The sequence below is a fragment of the Staurois parvus genome, unplaced genomic scaffold, assembly GCF_062004578.1.
Source record: "Staurois parvus isolate SC_StPar_1 unplaced genomic scaffold, SC_StPar_1.0 ptg000008l, whole genome shotgun sequence".
Lineage (NCBI taxonomy): Eukaryota > Metazoa > Chordata > Amphibia > Anura > Ranidae > Staurois > Staurois parvus.
In genome coordinates, this window is record NW_028317804.1 from 558,939 (window position 1) to 576,695 (window position 17,757).

Below are 17,757 nucleotides of genomic sequence, written 5' to 3' on the forward strand. Positions count from 1 at the left end.
GCCCTTTCCTTGAATACAAGAGAAAAGCCAAGAGAAGCAAAACCGACACAAACTGAAGACAAAACTAGTGAGAATCCTAAGTATTAAAATTAGAGATGAGCGAAGAAATGAAAAATTCGATTCGACTGATTCGGCGAATTCGTGGACAATATTCGATTCGAGTCGAATAAATTCGCTGTGAATTTAACTTAAAAAAGGGTGTTTCTAGGCTTCAGAGAGACTTAATATTAGTGCAGAACACTGTACCTTTAATTTAAATGCCCTTGGAGTCTGCTGGGGAAGAGAAATAATACTGTCTGTCAGTATGACATGCAGATGAGTGCCGTCGATCTTAGAATCACTGCACACTTCACTCCTTTGGCCAGTCACGGGGCCAAAACCAGTGTTTGGAGCCACAGTGTGGCGGTGGAGGCAGCAGCAATGGGAGGCCATACAGCAACCTATGACAAAATGGAAACCAGCAGGAGCGTGAGGAGACCTGAAAGTGGCACATGGCAGAGTGGGAGCAATGGGAGGCGGTACAGGGACCCAGGTCACACTGTGGGCCCAGCAGCAGCGTGACCAGGCGGTACGGGGGCCCATGGCCGATATGGGGCTTGGTGGCACCTATGGAAGGCCTGTAATCTGCCAGCAACCTATGACAAAATGGACAACCGCAGGAGTGTGAGGAGATTTCAAAGTGGCACATGGCAGAGTGGAAGCAATGGGAGGCCGTACAGGGACCCAGGTCACACTGTGGGCTCAGCAGCAGCGTGACCAGGAGGTACGGGGGCCCATGGTCGATATGGGGCCTGGCGGCACCTATGGAAGGCCGCTAATCTGCCAGCAACCTATGACAAAATGGACAACCGCAGGAGTGTGAGGAGATTTCAAAGAGGTACATGGCAGAGTGGAAGCAATGGGAGGCCGTACAGGGACCCAGGTCACACTGTGGGACCAGCATCAGCGTGAACAGGCGGTACGGGGGCCCATGGCCGATTTGACCTCATTCATCCCATAGTCCTGCCGACTCACGAATAGCGTGGCCTCCTCAAAGGGCCTGAGCAAGCGCAGGTGTCACACATGAGCTGACAATGGCTGACATCTAAGTTACACAGGGAGTACCTTTATCCGCTTTTAACATCAGGAAATCTGTGATGGCCTTTAGCTGTTCGTAAAGGCGGTCTAACATATGTAGGGTTGAATTACACCTTGTTGCAACGTCACAGCATGAGGAGTCAGTACGGGGGCCCATGGCAGATTACATGTCTGGCAGCAGCAATGTGAGGCCCGTAATCTGCCTGCACCCTATGTCAAAAAATTAAACACACCAGCAGTGTGAAGAGACCTGAAAGTGGCACATGGCAGCAGAGTGTGGCGATGGAGACAGCAACAATGGGAGGCCGTACAGGGACCCATGAGAGACTCTGGACTTGGCAGCAGCATGAGGAGGCGGTATATAGGGGCCCATGGCAGATTAGGGGCCTGGCAGCAGCTATGTGAGGCCCGTAATCTGCCTGCACCCTATGTCAAAAAATTAAACACACCAGCAGTGTGAAGAGACCTGAAAGTGGCACATGGCAGAGTGTGGCGATGGAGACAGCAGCAATGGGAGGCCGTACAGGGACCCATGAGAGACTCTGGACTTGGCAGCAGCATGAGGAGGCGGTATATAGGGGCCCATGGCAGATTAGGGGCCTGGCAGCAGCTATGTGAGGCCCGTAATCTGCCTGCACCCTATGTCAAAAAATTAAACACACCAGCAGTGTGAAGAGACCTGAAAGTGGCACATGGCAGCAGAGTGTGGCGATGGAGACAGCAGCAATGGGAGGCCGTACAGGGACCCATGAGAGACTCTAGACTTGGCAGCAGCATGAGGAGGCGGTATATAGGGGCCCATGGCAGATTAGGGGCCTGGCAGCAGCTATGTGAGGCCCGTAATCTGCCTGCACCCTATGTCAAAAAATTTAACACACCAGCAGTGTGAAGAGACCTGAAAGTGGCACATGGCAGCAGAGTGTGGCGATGGAGACAGCAGCAATGGGAGGCCGTACAGGGACCCATGAGAGACTCTGGACTTGGCAGCAGCATGAGGAGGCGGTATATAGGGGCCCATGGCAGATTAGGGGCCTGGCAGCAGCTATGTGAGGCCCGTTATCTTGCAGCACCCTATGTCAAAAAATTAAACACACCAGCAGTGTGAAGAGACCTGAAAGTGGCACATGGCAGCAGAGTGTGGCGATGGAGACAGCAGCAATGGGAGGCCGTACAGGGACCCATGAGAGACTCTAGACTTGGCAGCAGCATGAGGAGGCGGTATATAGGGGCCCATGGCAGATTAGGGGCCTGGCAGCAGCTATGTGAGGCCCGTAATCTGCCTGCACCCTATGTCAAAAAATTAAACACACCAGCAGTGTGAAGAGACCTGAAAGTGGCACATGGCAGCAGAGTGTGGCGATGGAGACAGCAGCAATGGGAGGCCGTACAGGGACCCATGAGAGACTCTGGACTTGGCAGCAGCATGAGGAGGCGGTATATAGGGGCCCATGGCAGATTAGGGGCCTGGCAGCAGCTATGTGAGGCCCGTAATCTGCCTGCACCCTATGTCAAAAAATTAAACACACCAGCAGTGTGAAGAGACCTGAAAGTGGCACATGGCAGCAGAGTGTGGCGATGGAGACAGCAGCAATGGGAGGCCGTACAGGGACCCATGAGAGACTCTGGACTTGGCAGCAGCATGAGGAGGCGGTATATAGGGGCCCATGGCAGATTAGGGGCCTGGCAGCAGCTATGTGAGGCCCGTAATCTGCCTGCACCCTATGTCAAAAAATTAAACACACCAGCAGTGTGAAGAGACCTGAAAGTGGCACATGGCAGCAGAGTGTGGCGATGGAGACAGCAGCAATGGGAGGCCGTACAGGGACCCATGAGAGACTCTAGACTTGGCAGCAGCATGAGGAGGCGGTATATAGGGGCCCATGGCAGATTAGGGGCCTGGCAGCAGCTATGTGAGGCCCGTAATCTGCCTGCACCCTATGTCAAAAAATTAAACACACCAGCAGTGTGAAGAGACCTGAAAGTGGCACATGGCAGCAGAGTGTGGCGATGGAGACAGCAGCAATGGGAGGCCGTACAGGGACCCATGAGAGACTCTGGACTTGGCAGCAGCATGAGGAGGCGGTATATAGGGGCCCATGGCAGATTAGGGGCCTGGCAGCAGCTATGTGAGGCCCGTAATCTGCCTGCACCCTATGTCAAAAAATTAAACACACCAGCAGTGTGAAGAGACCTGAAAGTGGCACATGGCAGCAGAGTGTGGCGATGGAGACAGCAGCAATGGGAGGCCGTACAGGGACCCATGAGAGACTCTGGACTTGGCAGCAGCATGAGGAGGCGGTATATAGGGGCCCATGGCAGATTAGGGGCCTGGCAGCAGCTATGTGATGCCCGTAATCTGCCTGCACCCTATGTCAAAAAATTAAACACACCAGCAGTGTGAAGAGACCTGAAAGTGGCACATGGCAGAGTGTGGCGATGGAGACAGCAGCAATGGGAGGCCGTACAGGGACCCATGAGAGACTCTGGACTTGGCAGCAGCATGAGGAGGCGGTATATAGGGGCCCATGGCAGATTAGGGGCCTGGCAGCAGCTATGTGAGGCCCGTAATCTGCCTGCACCCTATGTCAAAAAATTTAACACACCAGCAGTGTGAAGAGACCTGAAAGTGGCACATGGCAGCAGAGTGTGGCGATGGAGACAGCAGCAATGGGAGGCCGTACAGGGACCCATGAGAGACTCTAGACTTGGCAGCAGCATGAGGAGGCGGTATATAGGGGCCCATGGCAGATTAGGGGCCTGGCAGCAGCTATGTGAGGCCCGTAATCTGCCTGCACCCTATGTCAAAAAATTAAACACACCAGCAGTGTGAAGAGACCTGAAAGTGGCACATGGCAGCAGAGTGTGGCGATGGAGACAGCAGCAATGGGAGGCCGTACAGGGACCCATGAGAGACTCTAGACTTGGCAGCAGCATGAGGAGGCGGTATATAGGGGCCCATGGCAGATTAGGGGCCTGGCAGCAGCTATGTGAGGCCCGTAATCTGCCTGCACCCTATGTCAAAAAATTAAACACACCAGCAGTGTGAAGAGACCTGAAAGTGGCACATGGCAGCAGAGTGTGGCGATGGAGACAGCAGCAATGGGAGGCCGTACAGGGACCCATGAGAGACTCTGGACTTGGCAGCAGCATGAGGAGGCGGTATATAGGGGCCCATGGCAGATTAGGGGCCTGGCAGCAGCTATGTGAGGCCCGTAATCTGCCTGCACCCTATGTCAAAAAATTAAACACACCAGCAGTGTGAAGAGACCTGAAAGTGGCACATGGCAGCAGAGTGTGGCGATGGAGACAGCAGCAATGGGAGGCCGTACAGGGACCCATGAGAGACTCTGGACTTGGCAGCAGCATGAGGAGGCGGTATATAGGGGCCCATGGCAGATTAGGGGCCTGGCAGCAGCTATGTGAGGCCCGTAATCTGCCTGCACCCTATGTCAAAAAATTAAACACACCAGCAGTGTGAAGAGACCTGAAAGTGGCACATGGCAGAGTGTGGCGATGGAGACAGCAGCAATGGGAGGCCGTACAGGGACCCATGAGAGACTCTGGACTTGGCAGCAGCATGAGGAGGCGGTATATAGGGGCCCATGGCAGATTAGGGGCCTGGCAGCAGCTATGTGAGGCCCGTAATCTGCCTGCACCCTATGTCAAAAAATTAAACACACCAGCAGTGTGAAGAGACCTGAAAGTGGCACATGGCAGCAGAGTGTGGCGATGGAGACAGCAGCAATGGGAGGCCGTACAGGGACCCATGAGAGACTCTGGACTTGGCAGCAGCATGAGGAGGCGGTATATAGGGGCCCATGGCAGATTAGGGGCCTGGCAGCAGCTATGTGAGGCCCGTAATCTGCCTGCACCCTATGTCAAAAAATTAAACACACCAGCAGTGTGAAGAGACCTGAAAGTGGCACATGGCAGCAGAGTGTGGCGATGGAGACAGCAGCAATGGGAGGCCGTACAGGGACCCATGAGAGACTCTGGACTTGGCAGCAGCATGAGGAGGCGGTATATAGGGGCCCATGGCAGATTAGGGGCCTGGCAGCAGCTATGTGAGGCCCGTAATCTGCCTGCACCCTATGTCAAAAAATTAAACACACCAGCAGTGTGAAGAGACCTGAAAGTGGCACATGGCAGAGTGTGGCGATGGAGACAGCAGCAATGGGAGGCCGTACAGGGACCCATGAGAGACTCTGGACTTGGCAGCAGCATGAGGAGGCGGTATATAGGGGCCCATGGCAGATTAGGGGCCTGGCAGCAGCTATGTGAGGCCCGTAATCTGCCTGCACCCTATGTCAAAAAATTTAACACACCAGCAGTGTGAAGAGACCTGAAAGTGGCACATGGCAGCAGAGTGTGGCGATGGAGACAGCAGCAATGGGAGGCCGTACAGGGACCCATGAGAGACTCTAGACTTGGCAGCAGCATGAGGAGGCGGTATATAGGGGGAAAATTTCCAAAATGGCCGCTATATATACCTCGACCATTACACAGTGCTGGCTGGCTGGCTGCTGATTGGCTGATGCGATCACATGTCGTTGAGGAATGCATTATGGGGCAGCGCGCCTTGTCTGCGCGCCTTCCCCGACATCCCCGCTCCGTCGCCGCACATGTCAGCCGCCATTTTCGGAAAAATTTCGATTCGCGCGTCCGAATTAGGCTGTTTTTCGGATTCGGCACGAATCAAAATTTTTCCGATATTCGACTCGAATTCCACTTCGGATACTTCGATTCGCTCATCTCTAATTAAAATGATTCAACTTAGCTTATGGCTATAATTTTTCTTGGTAATCCTATGCAATATATTATGCCATTTAGGCTTTGTTATGTAGTCAATATCACTTGCTTTATATTTGTGGAAAGACATCTATCTATATAATTATTGTGCATTATGTAGTCATTATGCCTATAGTAGAAAACTTTCCATTTACAGAAAAACTAGAGTCAATTGACAAATTTCATTGTTATATTTGAACTCAGAATGTGAAATTCATTAAGAAATGGATCCTTTTGTTTCCAAAACTAGCAAAAAATAAAAATTTGTTGAACAGTGTTACAGGTATTGTGGATTTCCACACCCTAATCTCCTCAAATGATCGACTTCTGTGTGAAACAGGATTGACTAGATGATGGAGTTGGAATATTCCATTAGATGTCCAAGGGTTCAACTGTGGGTAGGACAAACTACCTGGGAGCTCTGGATTATACAATATGATCAACAGTGGAGAACACATGGACAGTAATTGCTGCGATTTCACACAAGCTGACCAAATCTTGAGGGTAAATTTTATAGACTCTATCAATGGAGAAAAGGGAGAGAGGCGGTGTGTAATGATGGGGGCGTAGTAATGAACATGCGTGAATTGGGTGAATATAACTTAATTCGATCTCCGACCATGTATTTTGAGGTTTCTGGGTGAACCATGATAGCGATTGTCTCAGATGAGTAGCTAACTAATATTTAATAATGTCTGGTACTCCTAGGCCTCCATTAGTTCTAGATGACAAAAGAACTGTCTGTGCTATCCTGGGTTTTCTGGCATGCCATATAAATCTAAGAAATGCTCGCTGTAAAGTTTGCAGTTGGGCACGAGGGATTAGTAGAGTCTCAAAAAGGTAAAGTAACTTTGGCAAAATTGACACCTTTAAGACATTTACTCTACCTAAGAAAGATATCTTATGAGAGTCCCATTGATTAAGAAGGGTATAGATTTCCTGAAATAATGGGGGTAATTAGCTTCAAATAACTAAGCATAAGTTGGGATAATTTGGATACCAAGGTATTTAAAAGCCAACATGCACCAGTTTTGTTGGAGCAGCGAGAGGTCTTAGGATGGGATATTTATGCAGGCCATAGACGGGTCATTTATCGGCCGAATTTTCGTCCGCACGAAAAATCGGCTGATATTCACGCCGTTAGTGGGGCAATGCCGTTGGCCATTTTTCATGGATCTTATCGTTTCTTTTTATCAGTCATGCTGGAAAATCCACGAAAAATGGCTGTTTTTCGTAGACATTGGTGGCAGCTTGGGCAACGGCCAATTTTTCGTTTATTGGTCGACAAACGGCCCATCTATGGGCAGCCTTAGGGGCATAGCTCCCGTTTTTGAAGTGTTTATTTTATAGCAAGAAAGATCATTGAAGATTTGTAAGAGATTATGCAGGGCAGGCAATGTTAAGCAAGGTTTAGTTATAGTTAGGAGAACGTCATCTGCAAAAAGTGAGAGTTTGTATCCCTTCCCCTTCACAGTCACTCCTGCTATATCAGGAAGTGCCCTGATCACCACTGCTAATGGTTCTCGACATAATACAAACAGGAGTGGGGACAGAGGGCAACCCTGTCTAGTTCCGTTTAGCATGGGCAAAGTATCAGATGTGGCGTAGGGGAGTTTGAGCTGAGCAGTGGGCCGCGAATACAGTGCCGTAAGAGCATTGAAAAAGGGCCCCTGTATTCCCACATGTCTTAGTAATTCAAACATGTAAGGCCATCCCAACCGATCAAATGCCTTCAGGGCATCTAAGCTTAACAATAGTGCCGGCGTTCATGAGCCATGAAGCACATCCACTAAATTAATTGTACGCCTTGTATTATCCCCTGCCTGTCTCGCTAAGACAAATCCCACTTGATCGTCATGAATAATTCTAGGAAGCAAAGGGGCCAAACCATTTGCTAAGATTTTCGTAAAAATTTTATAATCCGTGTTTAATAATGCTATAGGTCTGTAATTGGCTGGGGTTGTTACATTTTTTTCCTGGTTTGGGAATGACACTGGTATGTGAGTGTTGGAATTGTGGATGGGGAATTTCACTGTTCAACAAAAAGGTGTAAAATTCCAATAAGGCAGGACCGACATCTGCAATAAATTGAAGAATCCGTCTGGTCCCAGTGCTTTGTGTCTCGGTATCTCCTTAACAGCTGTACATAATTCCTCTATAGTGATAGGTGCGTTTAAATCTAGCTTATCCTCTCTTTTTAATTTGGGGAGCTGGAGAGTTGAAAAAAAAAGCGTCAAAGGAATTCTTATGAAAAGGGAAATGTACATCTGGTGCTAAGCAGTTATAAAGCTTATGATAAAAATCTCCAAACACTTGAGCTATTTGTTGTGGGCAGAAAGTAGGGACACCATCTGCCTTAAACAGAAGCTCAGGAGCGAAAGGTGTTGAGTGGGTCTTCAGTTTATTAATTAATATCCTATGAGGTTTATTAGCGTAGTGATAAAACTTCTGCTTCCAAAGCAGTTGCTGTGCAACAGAGCTAGCCTCAAGTGTCTTAAGTTGATCCTTAAGTTATATGACTAATCGAAGCTTAGATACAGAGGGCGCGTCTATAAGCTTTTTTTTCCGCGTGGGCTAATTGGTTCATAAGATCAGCTTTTTGATGGAGCCTAGATTTCTTAAGACGCAAGCTTTCCATTATAAAAAGACCTCTAATAAACGCTTTGTGGGCTTCCCACAATGTTGAAGAGGCTGACACAGAAACTGTATTAAGTTAAAAAAAATTCATGCAGTGCTTTCGAAATGGAGGTGTTGACTTTTGCATTTCGTAAAAGTGTGTCATTTAAACACCAGTGGGAAGTGCAAGAGTATGGTCGATCCAGAAACAGATCTAAAGCCAAAAAACAGTGATCTGACCAGGAGCTTGGAACAATATCGGAACTGACCGTCTGTTCAAGTAGGGAGGATGAGAGTAAAAAATAGTCTAATCTGGTGTAGATTTGATGTGCCGGAGAGAAGAACGAAAACTGTCTGACATTCAGATGTTGTATTCTCCAGATATCAAACAGCCTATGTCCCCTAATCCACTGAAGGAAGGACGTAGACTGTTTCAAAACATGTTTTCAAGGCAGTTGGCCCCGAAGGGATCTCCTATTGCACATAGCTGACATAGATGAATTGAAGTCCCCGCCAATGATCGTGAAAGGGTGTGATGAACTTATAAGTGGAGAAATGGTTTCCGTAAAGAATACCGATTGATTAGCGTTTGGTGCATATACATTAAGGATTGTAAGGTAGGTATCACCATATTGGCATTGGAACAATATATATATCTACCTTGGAGATCTAACGCCAAAGAATCCACCCGAATTGGGCAGCCTTTTTTAATGAGAACAGCAACACCTGCTTTACTTGTATTGTCTAAAACGGAGTATGCTATAGGAAAATATCTGAGGGCAAAGTTAAATGAGCTACCCTTTTTGAAATGTGTTTCCTGGATAAAAATAACATCAGCTTTGGACTGGTGGAATTTCCTAAGCACTATCAATCTCTTCCTCACTGAATTTAAGCCTTTAACATTGCAAGAGTATAATTGTAAAGACATGTTGGTGTGGTCTGAATATTAAGCAAATGTATGCAGGGTATTATGACAAATAAACCATGCTGTTTCAACAGAAAATAACACAAAAAACATTGGCTAAGGAAGACACATCTAGTGTGCCGTAGCATAACGAACAGGTACAACACGAACAAATCAAAAGAAGACTTGTAAATACAGTATAAGTCCAAAATATGGAGAAGTCCTGAGTAGCCTAGGCCACCCATGTATCCACAGCCGTAGCTGTAGATGTATGGGGGTGACATGGGGAGGGCGAAGATCATGCGGTGACTTCACTTCTCTCCTCCTGAAATAATCAGCAATTGACAGGGTATTATCTGAAAGAGAATCTCGATGGGTTGATGGGTTTATCCATGAAGGAATAACCAAATTGTCGGGCAGGATGTGTCAATAGACGTTAAGTCTTAGGTGGTTTCAGGCATGTTGCATAACATCATCAGGTGGCAGAAGACAACGGAGGTGCAGGAGACCTTTGAGGGATTGGCAAATGGGTCTTGTTCTTGGATCTTGCTGGTGTCCACATCTTGTTAGGGGTAGTGGTTGATCTTGGCTTAGGCAGAGGTAATGCTAGAGTTTCATCCGGGAGAAGAGGTAGGCCTAAATTACGTAGGAACGCCTCTCCTTCTTGAAGGTCTCTGTGTGTTGAGCACCATCTATGGTTACCGTCAATCTGAACGGAAAGCCCCATCTGTAGATAATGTGGTGCTTCTGTAGGTGGAGAGTAAGTGGACGAAGTGGACGCCCTTAGACAACGTGATGGGGGACACATCACTATAGATTTGGACTTTTTCCCCTCTGAAATCAATGGAAGCAGAGTTATGCGTGGAATTCAGCAAAGACTCCTTGCTGTCGTAATAGTGGAACCGGGCGATAATGTCTCTAGGTCTCTTGTCCAGTGGCGGTTTTGGAGCAAGAGAACGATGAGCCCTGTCCATTCGCCAATCTATATCCAGTACCACTGGAGCCAATGCAGTAAACAGATTTTGCAGATAATCCTGTAGGTCGGCGTCCCCTATATATTCTGGGACCGCACGTACTAGGAGGTTCTTTCTCCGCTCCCTATTCTCCAAGTCTTCCTGTAGGAATTGTAACTGGGACATCTGTTTTAAAACTTGGTTATCTTCTTCAAGCACATGTACATACTGTACCAGATCATCAAATTTGGCTTCTAAATGACATGTGCGCTCTTCCACCAGTGCTATCTCCCCTCTAAGTTCCTGTGCTATTTTCCCCATTGCTGACGATATAGTATGTGTCAGATTCTGCAAACTATTGTGTAACTTATCATCCAGAACATCTGCTGTGAGATAAGGAACATGGGAAAGAGGAGAGGGAGCAGGCTGGTGTATTATCTCTGCTGTAGGACCCGACCAATTCCAGCATCGGGGCTGCAGAATCACTTGAGGCCGGAGAAACAGCCCGTGATACATACCTCTCCATGTGGGTAGGCCACATTTTTTTTAGCAATAGTGATGGCTGGAATGCACGCCAGCATGTGTGGTCCATGGACTCGTTGACACACTGGCCAATGAGGGAGTGCATTGACCAGCATGTCAGCAGCGAGTCCATGGACCGCAAATGCTGGCGTGCGTTCCAGCCATCATTATGTGCAGACTGACATCCTAGTACTGCACCTTACACTCAGCACTCAGCGGCCAGCATATTCTGGGGCAAGCCATCCTTGTATACACAGTATTTTAATGTTGACATTGCTACACTCGGCAAGGAGATGTAAGTCCACTGACATATTGTTAGTCTCCTCTGTGTATATACATTTATGTGAGGGTTAGCTCTCTGTTCTCCCCTCCTACTCCATATTCTCAGTATTCAATATGTGTTACCAATCATTACTATTAATATCATTACTTTTTATACCATGAACTGCAGGTGCAGATAGATGGGCTACTATGGTCTTGTGCATATGCATTACACATTATGATAGTAAAATCAAACATGTATAATACGCTATGAGAAGATTTTTTTAATGTCCTTTTATGTATCATTTATGCATCTTATGATATTTGTGGTCAGTTTATTAGGTGGTTATGTTTATATTTCTGATGCTTTGTAAGAACAGCTCATGTGATGCTTATCTCCGCCCCTCGGCAAGTCAGTGATGGCCCACATGCACTTTCAGAAACAGCCTTTAGAGAACATATATAAGAGAGGAACAGGCATTTTGTTGGCTCTGAGGAAGAGGCAAGTCCTTGAAACGCGTTAGCCTGTTGGAAGTCCAAGGTTCCCATTGAAAATAGCCATGTAGTGTGGATTGGACAATGCTGTTTTTGGCGTGCCTTTTGACATGTATGTAATTTGTGAGTACGATACCTATTTTTATTACTGCAATAAATGTTTTTTACGGTAATGCAGTAGGCCAGTGCGCCCTCTGCTTTTGTTTTCTTTATATCCTGTTCTGAGTGGAACCTATCCTGTTAAACCTCTGTATGGTCTTGGCCACCGTGCTGCAGCTCAGTTTCAGGGTATTGGCAATCTAATAGCCTAGGCCATCTTTATGTAGAGCAACAATTCTTTTTTTCAGATCCTCACAGAGTTCTTTACCATGAGGTGCCATGTAGAACTTCCAGTGACCAGTATGAGAGAGTGAGAGCGATAACACCAAATTTAACACATCTGCTCCATATTCACACCTGAGACCTTGTAACACTAACAAGTCACATGACACCGGGGAGGGAAAAAGGCTAATTGGGCCCAATTTGGACATTTTTCACTTAGGGGTGTAGTCACTTTTGTTGCCACCGGTTTAGACATTAATGGCTGTGTTGAGTTATTTTGAAGGGACAGCAAATTTACACTGTTATAAAAGCTTACTTTACATTGTAGCAAAGTGTCATTTCTTCAGTGTTGTCACATGGAAAGTTCACATTACAAATTAGGAATTAAAACTAAATTAACTACTTGCCCACCAGAGGATTTACCCCCTTCCTGACCAGGCCATTTTTTGCGATACAGCACTGCATTAATTTATCTGACAATTGTGCGATCATGCAACACTGTACATAAATGAAATGTATATAATTCCCCCCCCCCCCCACAATTAGAGCTTTCTTTTAGTGGCATTTGATCACATCTGCGGTTTTTTTTTTGTTTTTTTTTTTACCTACAATTTTGAAAAAAAAAATATTTGACCACTTTGCTATAAAACATATGCAATAAAAATATTAAAAAATCAAATTTTGTCATAAATTTAGGCCAAAATGTATTCCGCTACATGTCTTTGCTAAGAAAAAAATCCCAATACGTGTACGTTAATTGGTTTGCATGAAAGTTATAGCATCTACAAATGGTGGTATGGATACTGGAATTTTTATTTATTTTTTTATACTAGTAATGGCGGCGATAAGCAACTTATAGCGGAACTGTGTTTTTACTTACTCCAGCGCCCTGGCTACTTTGTTTCTTTTGCATTGCTCTGGATCTGTCAATGCCAAGGAGCTACGGAGTGTATCAACCCTCCATGCCACTGAACCCTCAGTGAGTCTTCCATCCTCCTTCCCCCCAGGGGCTTTTCATTTTCACAATCACATTGGAACCTGTCCTTTGGCCATTCCCACAGTCTTCTTGGAGCCCAGCCAGTGTCTTCTTCCATGTGGGATTGCTTCCCCTCTCTCCTGATCATTCTGGATCTGCGCAGGACATCTTCCACAGGCTTTGGTCCTGTGAGCCGCTCTCTTTTCTTATTCACGGAAAATTCATTTTCAGGACTGTGAGCGCCAAGTTGTTAGTTTTTTGCTACACTGCATGTAGACACCTTTTATACCCCACACCTGCTTACAAGTTTGAGACCTTTTACCTAGAATCATCTACATAAATGATACATTACTGCTGGTCGCCATTGCACAGCAATTCTTTGGGCCCCTATTGAGCTAGCTGAAGACCCAGGACATCCCTTCCACTAGGACTCCTCAATCCCAGGACACTGTACTTATATTGGTACATGAATTAAAGGGGGACTCTGTTTAAAACAGTTTGGAACAGGCTGACACAAAAAAGTCATCTTTTTCTACCTGAAGCTAGAGGCCCCTTGCTGACCAAATTTGAAACCTTGCTTAATTTATTGTGTTTTCTTCACCTCTTGGCTCTTGAATCCCAGACGAGCCCCCAAATGTGGTGCTACCCCGGCAGGGGCCACTTGATAATATTTGTCCCCAGTGATTGCCCTGACTTTGCAAGCCTCCTGACACCTCTGACACTTTGCGGTAGATTTACTAAAACTGGAGCACTCAGAATCTAGTGCAGCTGTGCACGATAACCAATCCGCTTCTAACTTCAGCTTGTTCAGTTAAGCTTTATCAATAAAACCTGGAAGCTGATTGGTTTCTGTGCAGAGTTGCATCAGATTATGCACTCCCCAGTTTTAGTAAATAACCCCCTCTGGGTTCAGACATATTTCAACAGTATGAAATAATAATGCAAGAAACACCTCTATATTAGGCTCATTCAAAAAAATAGACTATAGAATGAAGGTTTAGGAGGCACATTGCCAGTTAACGCATAAAAGCAAAACACTGATAAAATGGAAATAACCATATGGCAACGGTCACAAATGATACAGTACATTGTAACTATGTAACTGCAACACCAGCAGCAGAAGGGGGAAGAAAAGGCTTGTTAAATTATCTGCTCCCACTAGACCATCGGCGACACAATAGGGAATGCAAATAATTATGTGGGAAAATAAAATATATACTGTGTGTGTATGTATATGTGTGTGTGTATGTATATATATATATATATATATATATATATATATATTCTGTCATAAATGGGATAGACACCCTAAGTTGAATAACAGTGGCTTAGATGCAAATAGGACCCTTTTAACTAGAAATGGCAACCTGAGATTTGTACTTGTAGTACAAATGTGTGATATCCTCCATAGGATATTACATGAGTTTTGATTATTTTGTCTTTTCCTTGGAGGATATTACACGTTTTCACTATAAAAGTTTTAGGTTTAGACATTATATTTAGCCACAAAGACACATTTATATATTATTTTATTATATGATATTTTTAAAATTTTCTTTGAAATATATCACACATTTTCACTATAAGTATATTACCATTATTGTGAAAGCTTTACTGAGCGGCACTATTAGTAAGACAGTATAAAATGAATTTACAAAGCTTACCATCTCCTGAGGAAGACCTTTGTGACAAAATGCATAGTGTAGTTTTTTTCCCTTTTTATCAGGCCTCATGTACATTGGGAGTGTAGGCCCGATGTAGGAGATCCTAGCATTTTGTTACAGGTGGATGGCAGGGGTGCACCATGCAGCCCAGGTCCCGACAGCCTGTAAAACTCTGGGAGGCTGAAAGCTGCTGCAACTGGATGGGGCTGGGCAGTGCACCTTGTGGTATGAATGTTTAGATAAATATGTTCCCAGGAACAAATACCTGGAACACAAGCATTCTAGGCTTTCTTCCCTGGGTGCATACTGCCCTAAATGTAAATGCCATTAGGGGTACCATCCAGCCACCGTAGGTGCCAGCCTCTCAAAGACTTATAGGCTGCCGACAGTGGGGCTTGACAGTGCACCTGTGCCTTCCACCTATACTCCCACACCTGTGTCTCTTACACCAGGGCTAAATACTTGAGCCTAGTACACACGATCAGAAAATTGGATGAAAAATACCGCTTCTGATAATCTGATCGTTATTACACAACTTTCAAAGGCTGATTACTACAGTTCATGCAAAATTATTAGAAGGGACAAACATGAAAATTTTTCTTGTATGATAACAATGTACAATTTTCACTTAATTAGTACAGTATTTGTCCAAACAAAATAGGAAGACCAAGAACATGCATGCTCAGAAACGAAAGAATACATTACAAGTAGGGATGCCCTTTTTTTTATCGGTGAGTACAAGTACTGATACTTTCGGTCTAGTATGCACCGATACAGAGTACCAATACTTTTGCGGTGCGACTTGCATCAATGGAAGATGTATGGACGCAAATTGCACCGCAAAGAATGGCATTCAATTTGAACAGTTTTTTTGGCAGTTTTGATACCGCACTTATTCACTTTGTTCTCTAATAAGTGATTACAACCTTGAGGTATTATTAGCATCTTCATGGGTACTCAGGAAAATGCTCGGTATCTGCACCGATACCAGTATCGGTATTGGTGCATCCCTAATTACAATACAATACATTTAGGGGCGGACTGACAACTCATGGGGCCCCCGGGCAATAGGGGATCATGGGGCCCCTGTGTCCTTGCCCAAACTCAAAAAAGCCTATGAAAAAGGTACCAGGGGCATCTCATGGGGCCCCCTACTGACCCCGGGCCCTCGGGCAATGCCCAAGTTTCCAAATGGTCAGTCTGCCCCTGAATACATTACACCACTTTTAAAGCTGTATTCTGTCATACAAGAATTTTCATAACTTTAATAACCTTTCCATTTTCTATATGCGACTAACATGTAAAAAAAAAAAAACACGATGATCATTTGTCCAATATTCTCATTATGTGGATGAGGCCTACAGTATTTGCACTGCTGTTTTTTCAATCTTTACAGCGTATCTCTCTTGTTCTGTCCAACACACACAGATAAAAGACACAACTGAAAAGAGATATGAAGTTCCTATAGAGACACCAAAGATCAACCAAAAAGCAGACCCTGTCCAGTATGATGTCCAGTTCACTAGTGAATCCTTTGGCTTCAGAGTCAGCAGGAAGTGCAATGGAAATGTTCTGTGAGTATTGAATGTGAGAAATGGAACTTTATACTTTAACATTATACTTTATCATTAAAAAAAAACAAAGATTATTGGCATTTGTGACTCAGCTGACTGTCGGCATTGGCTTTGCACTGCATTATGGGTTGTTCTATATTTTTGTAGTTGAACTTGTTACGTTTTCGGTAAAAAGTTTGGGATTTGCAAACTGAGTCAACCCAGTAGATTCCCTGTGAACCTGAACCCCAGTCTGATTTGAAGGTATGAGTACCTTCAAATCAGAGTATCATAGTATCATACCCTCTTGTATCCCAAAATTCATGGTTCATTGTTAAATAGGTAAACATGTCTTGCCCTTTAAGATTTTATAACAATTTAGAAATTAGATGTTCAAGATGCAGATTACTTTTAGGTACATTATAATGCTGTTTAACCCCCTCTGGTGCTAGGAAGTCAACTGCAGGTCTAGCAAAGGGAACACCAGCTGATATTTCGAAGAGCTTTGTCCACCTGCCCACTACTACTTAAAGGGACACTGCTCTGGTGCTATAAAGAAGTTACTGATTTTATTGCTACTACTTGTTGCTACTGTCTTAGGCTGAAGTCCACTGTTTGTTTCAAACAAGAGCTCCAATGCAGCTTGTCCTGAAGATCAGACAAAGTCCTCAATGTACATAGGTCCTATTCTGGAGTATCCCAGTTATCTCCCTCATCCTTATCCCAATTCTTCAAAAAAATAAAAACAAAAAAAAACAACACCCCTAGATTAATTATCGGAGAAACCAGTGAATGAGCCTATGTGCCTGGCTGTGGGGCAAAGTATTTGGTTAGGACCTGGACAGTATTCCTGTGTCTCCTACAGCAGTAGCACTACACACAGATTAGACATAATAGGTAGCAAGAGGGGGAGGGGATCATTTTAAATATAGTGTTAAAATATGTGCAATTTTCATACAATGTTTCCCAAATGAAAACCACATTCAAAGTTAGAATTTAATTTAAAGAGAAAAATTCTATCCCTGCTCCTTCAGATACTTTGATCACTACAGTCGAAAACTAAGTTCGATTTGACCCTATTAGAAAATTTAACAATTGTTCTGAAAATGGAAATGTTTGCATGAAATTCTACTAGTGTATGGCCAGCTGTAGAAATAAAGCAGATGTAAGATAATATTCAAAGATAAACGGTGAGCGCTGCAGAGATGGAAGCAGCTAGTACAAAAAGAAAGTGACAAAATCTCAATACCAAAGTAAATGAAAAACAGTGCAGCACATAAAGAAGCTATCAAAGTGAATAGTGTAGAAAATCAATGAATAAAAGAAGATAAATTATATCCATATGTGTCAGTGTAACCAACAATGGAATATTAAACAGTATAGTCCTTCCAGTATATATCTGTATGCTTATGGTGCCAATCACGATAAACAGTGTTCAATCCCACCAAGTGCTCTTTATCCAGTGCAACGTCCTTCACCACTTCGCACTCACCAGAAAGTTACTTGGTCCAGTAACATGTATATCTTAACCATGAGGTCTATGTCATGCACTCTCCAGCAGGGGCGGACTGACAACTCATGAGGCCCCCAGGCAATAGGGGATCATGGGGCCACTGTGTACTTGCCC

The 17,757-nt window shown here is 45.0% G+C and overlaps 1 protein-coding gene across 2 annotated transcripts in view; it reads left to right on the forward strand.

Moving 5' to 3' along the window:
- Window positions 1-17,757, forward strand: part of GAA (alpha glucosidase) — a 164,553-nt gene that overhangs the window by 63,970 nt on the left and 82,826 nt on the right. For both annotated transcript variants that reach the window (XM_089668682.1, XM_089668690.1), the window contains exon 3: window positions 16,006-16,151. In XM_089668682.1, the coding sequence (XP_089524808.1) occupies window positions 16,006-16,151 (146 nt within the window). The remainder of the gene's footprint in view (window positions 1-16,005; window positions 16,152-17,757) is intronic.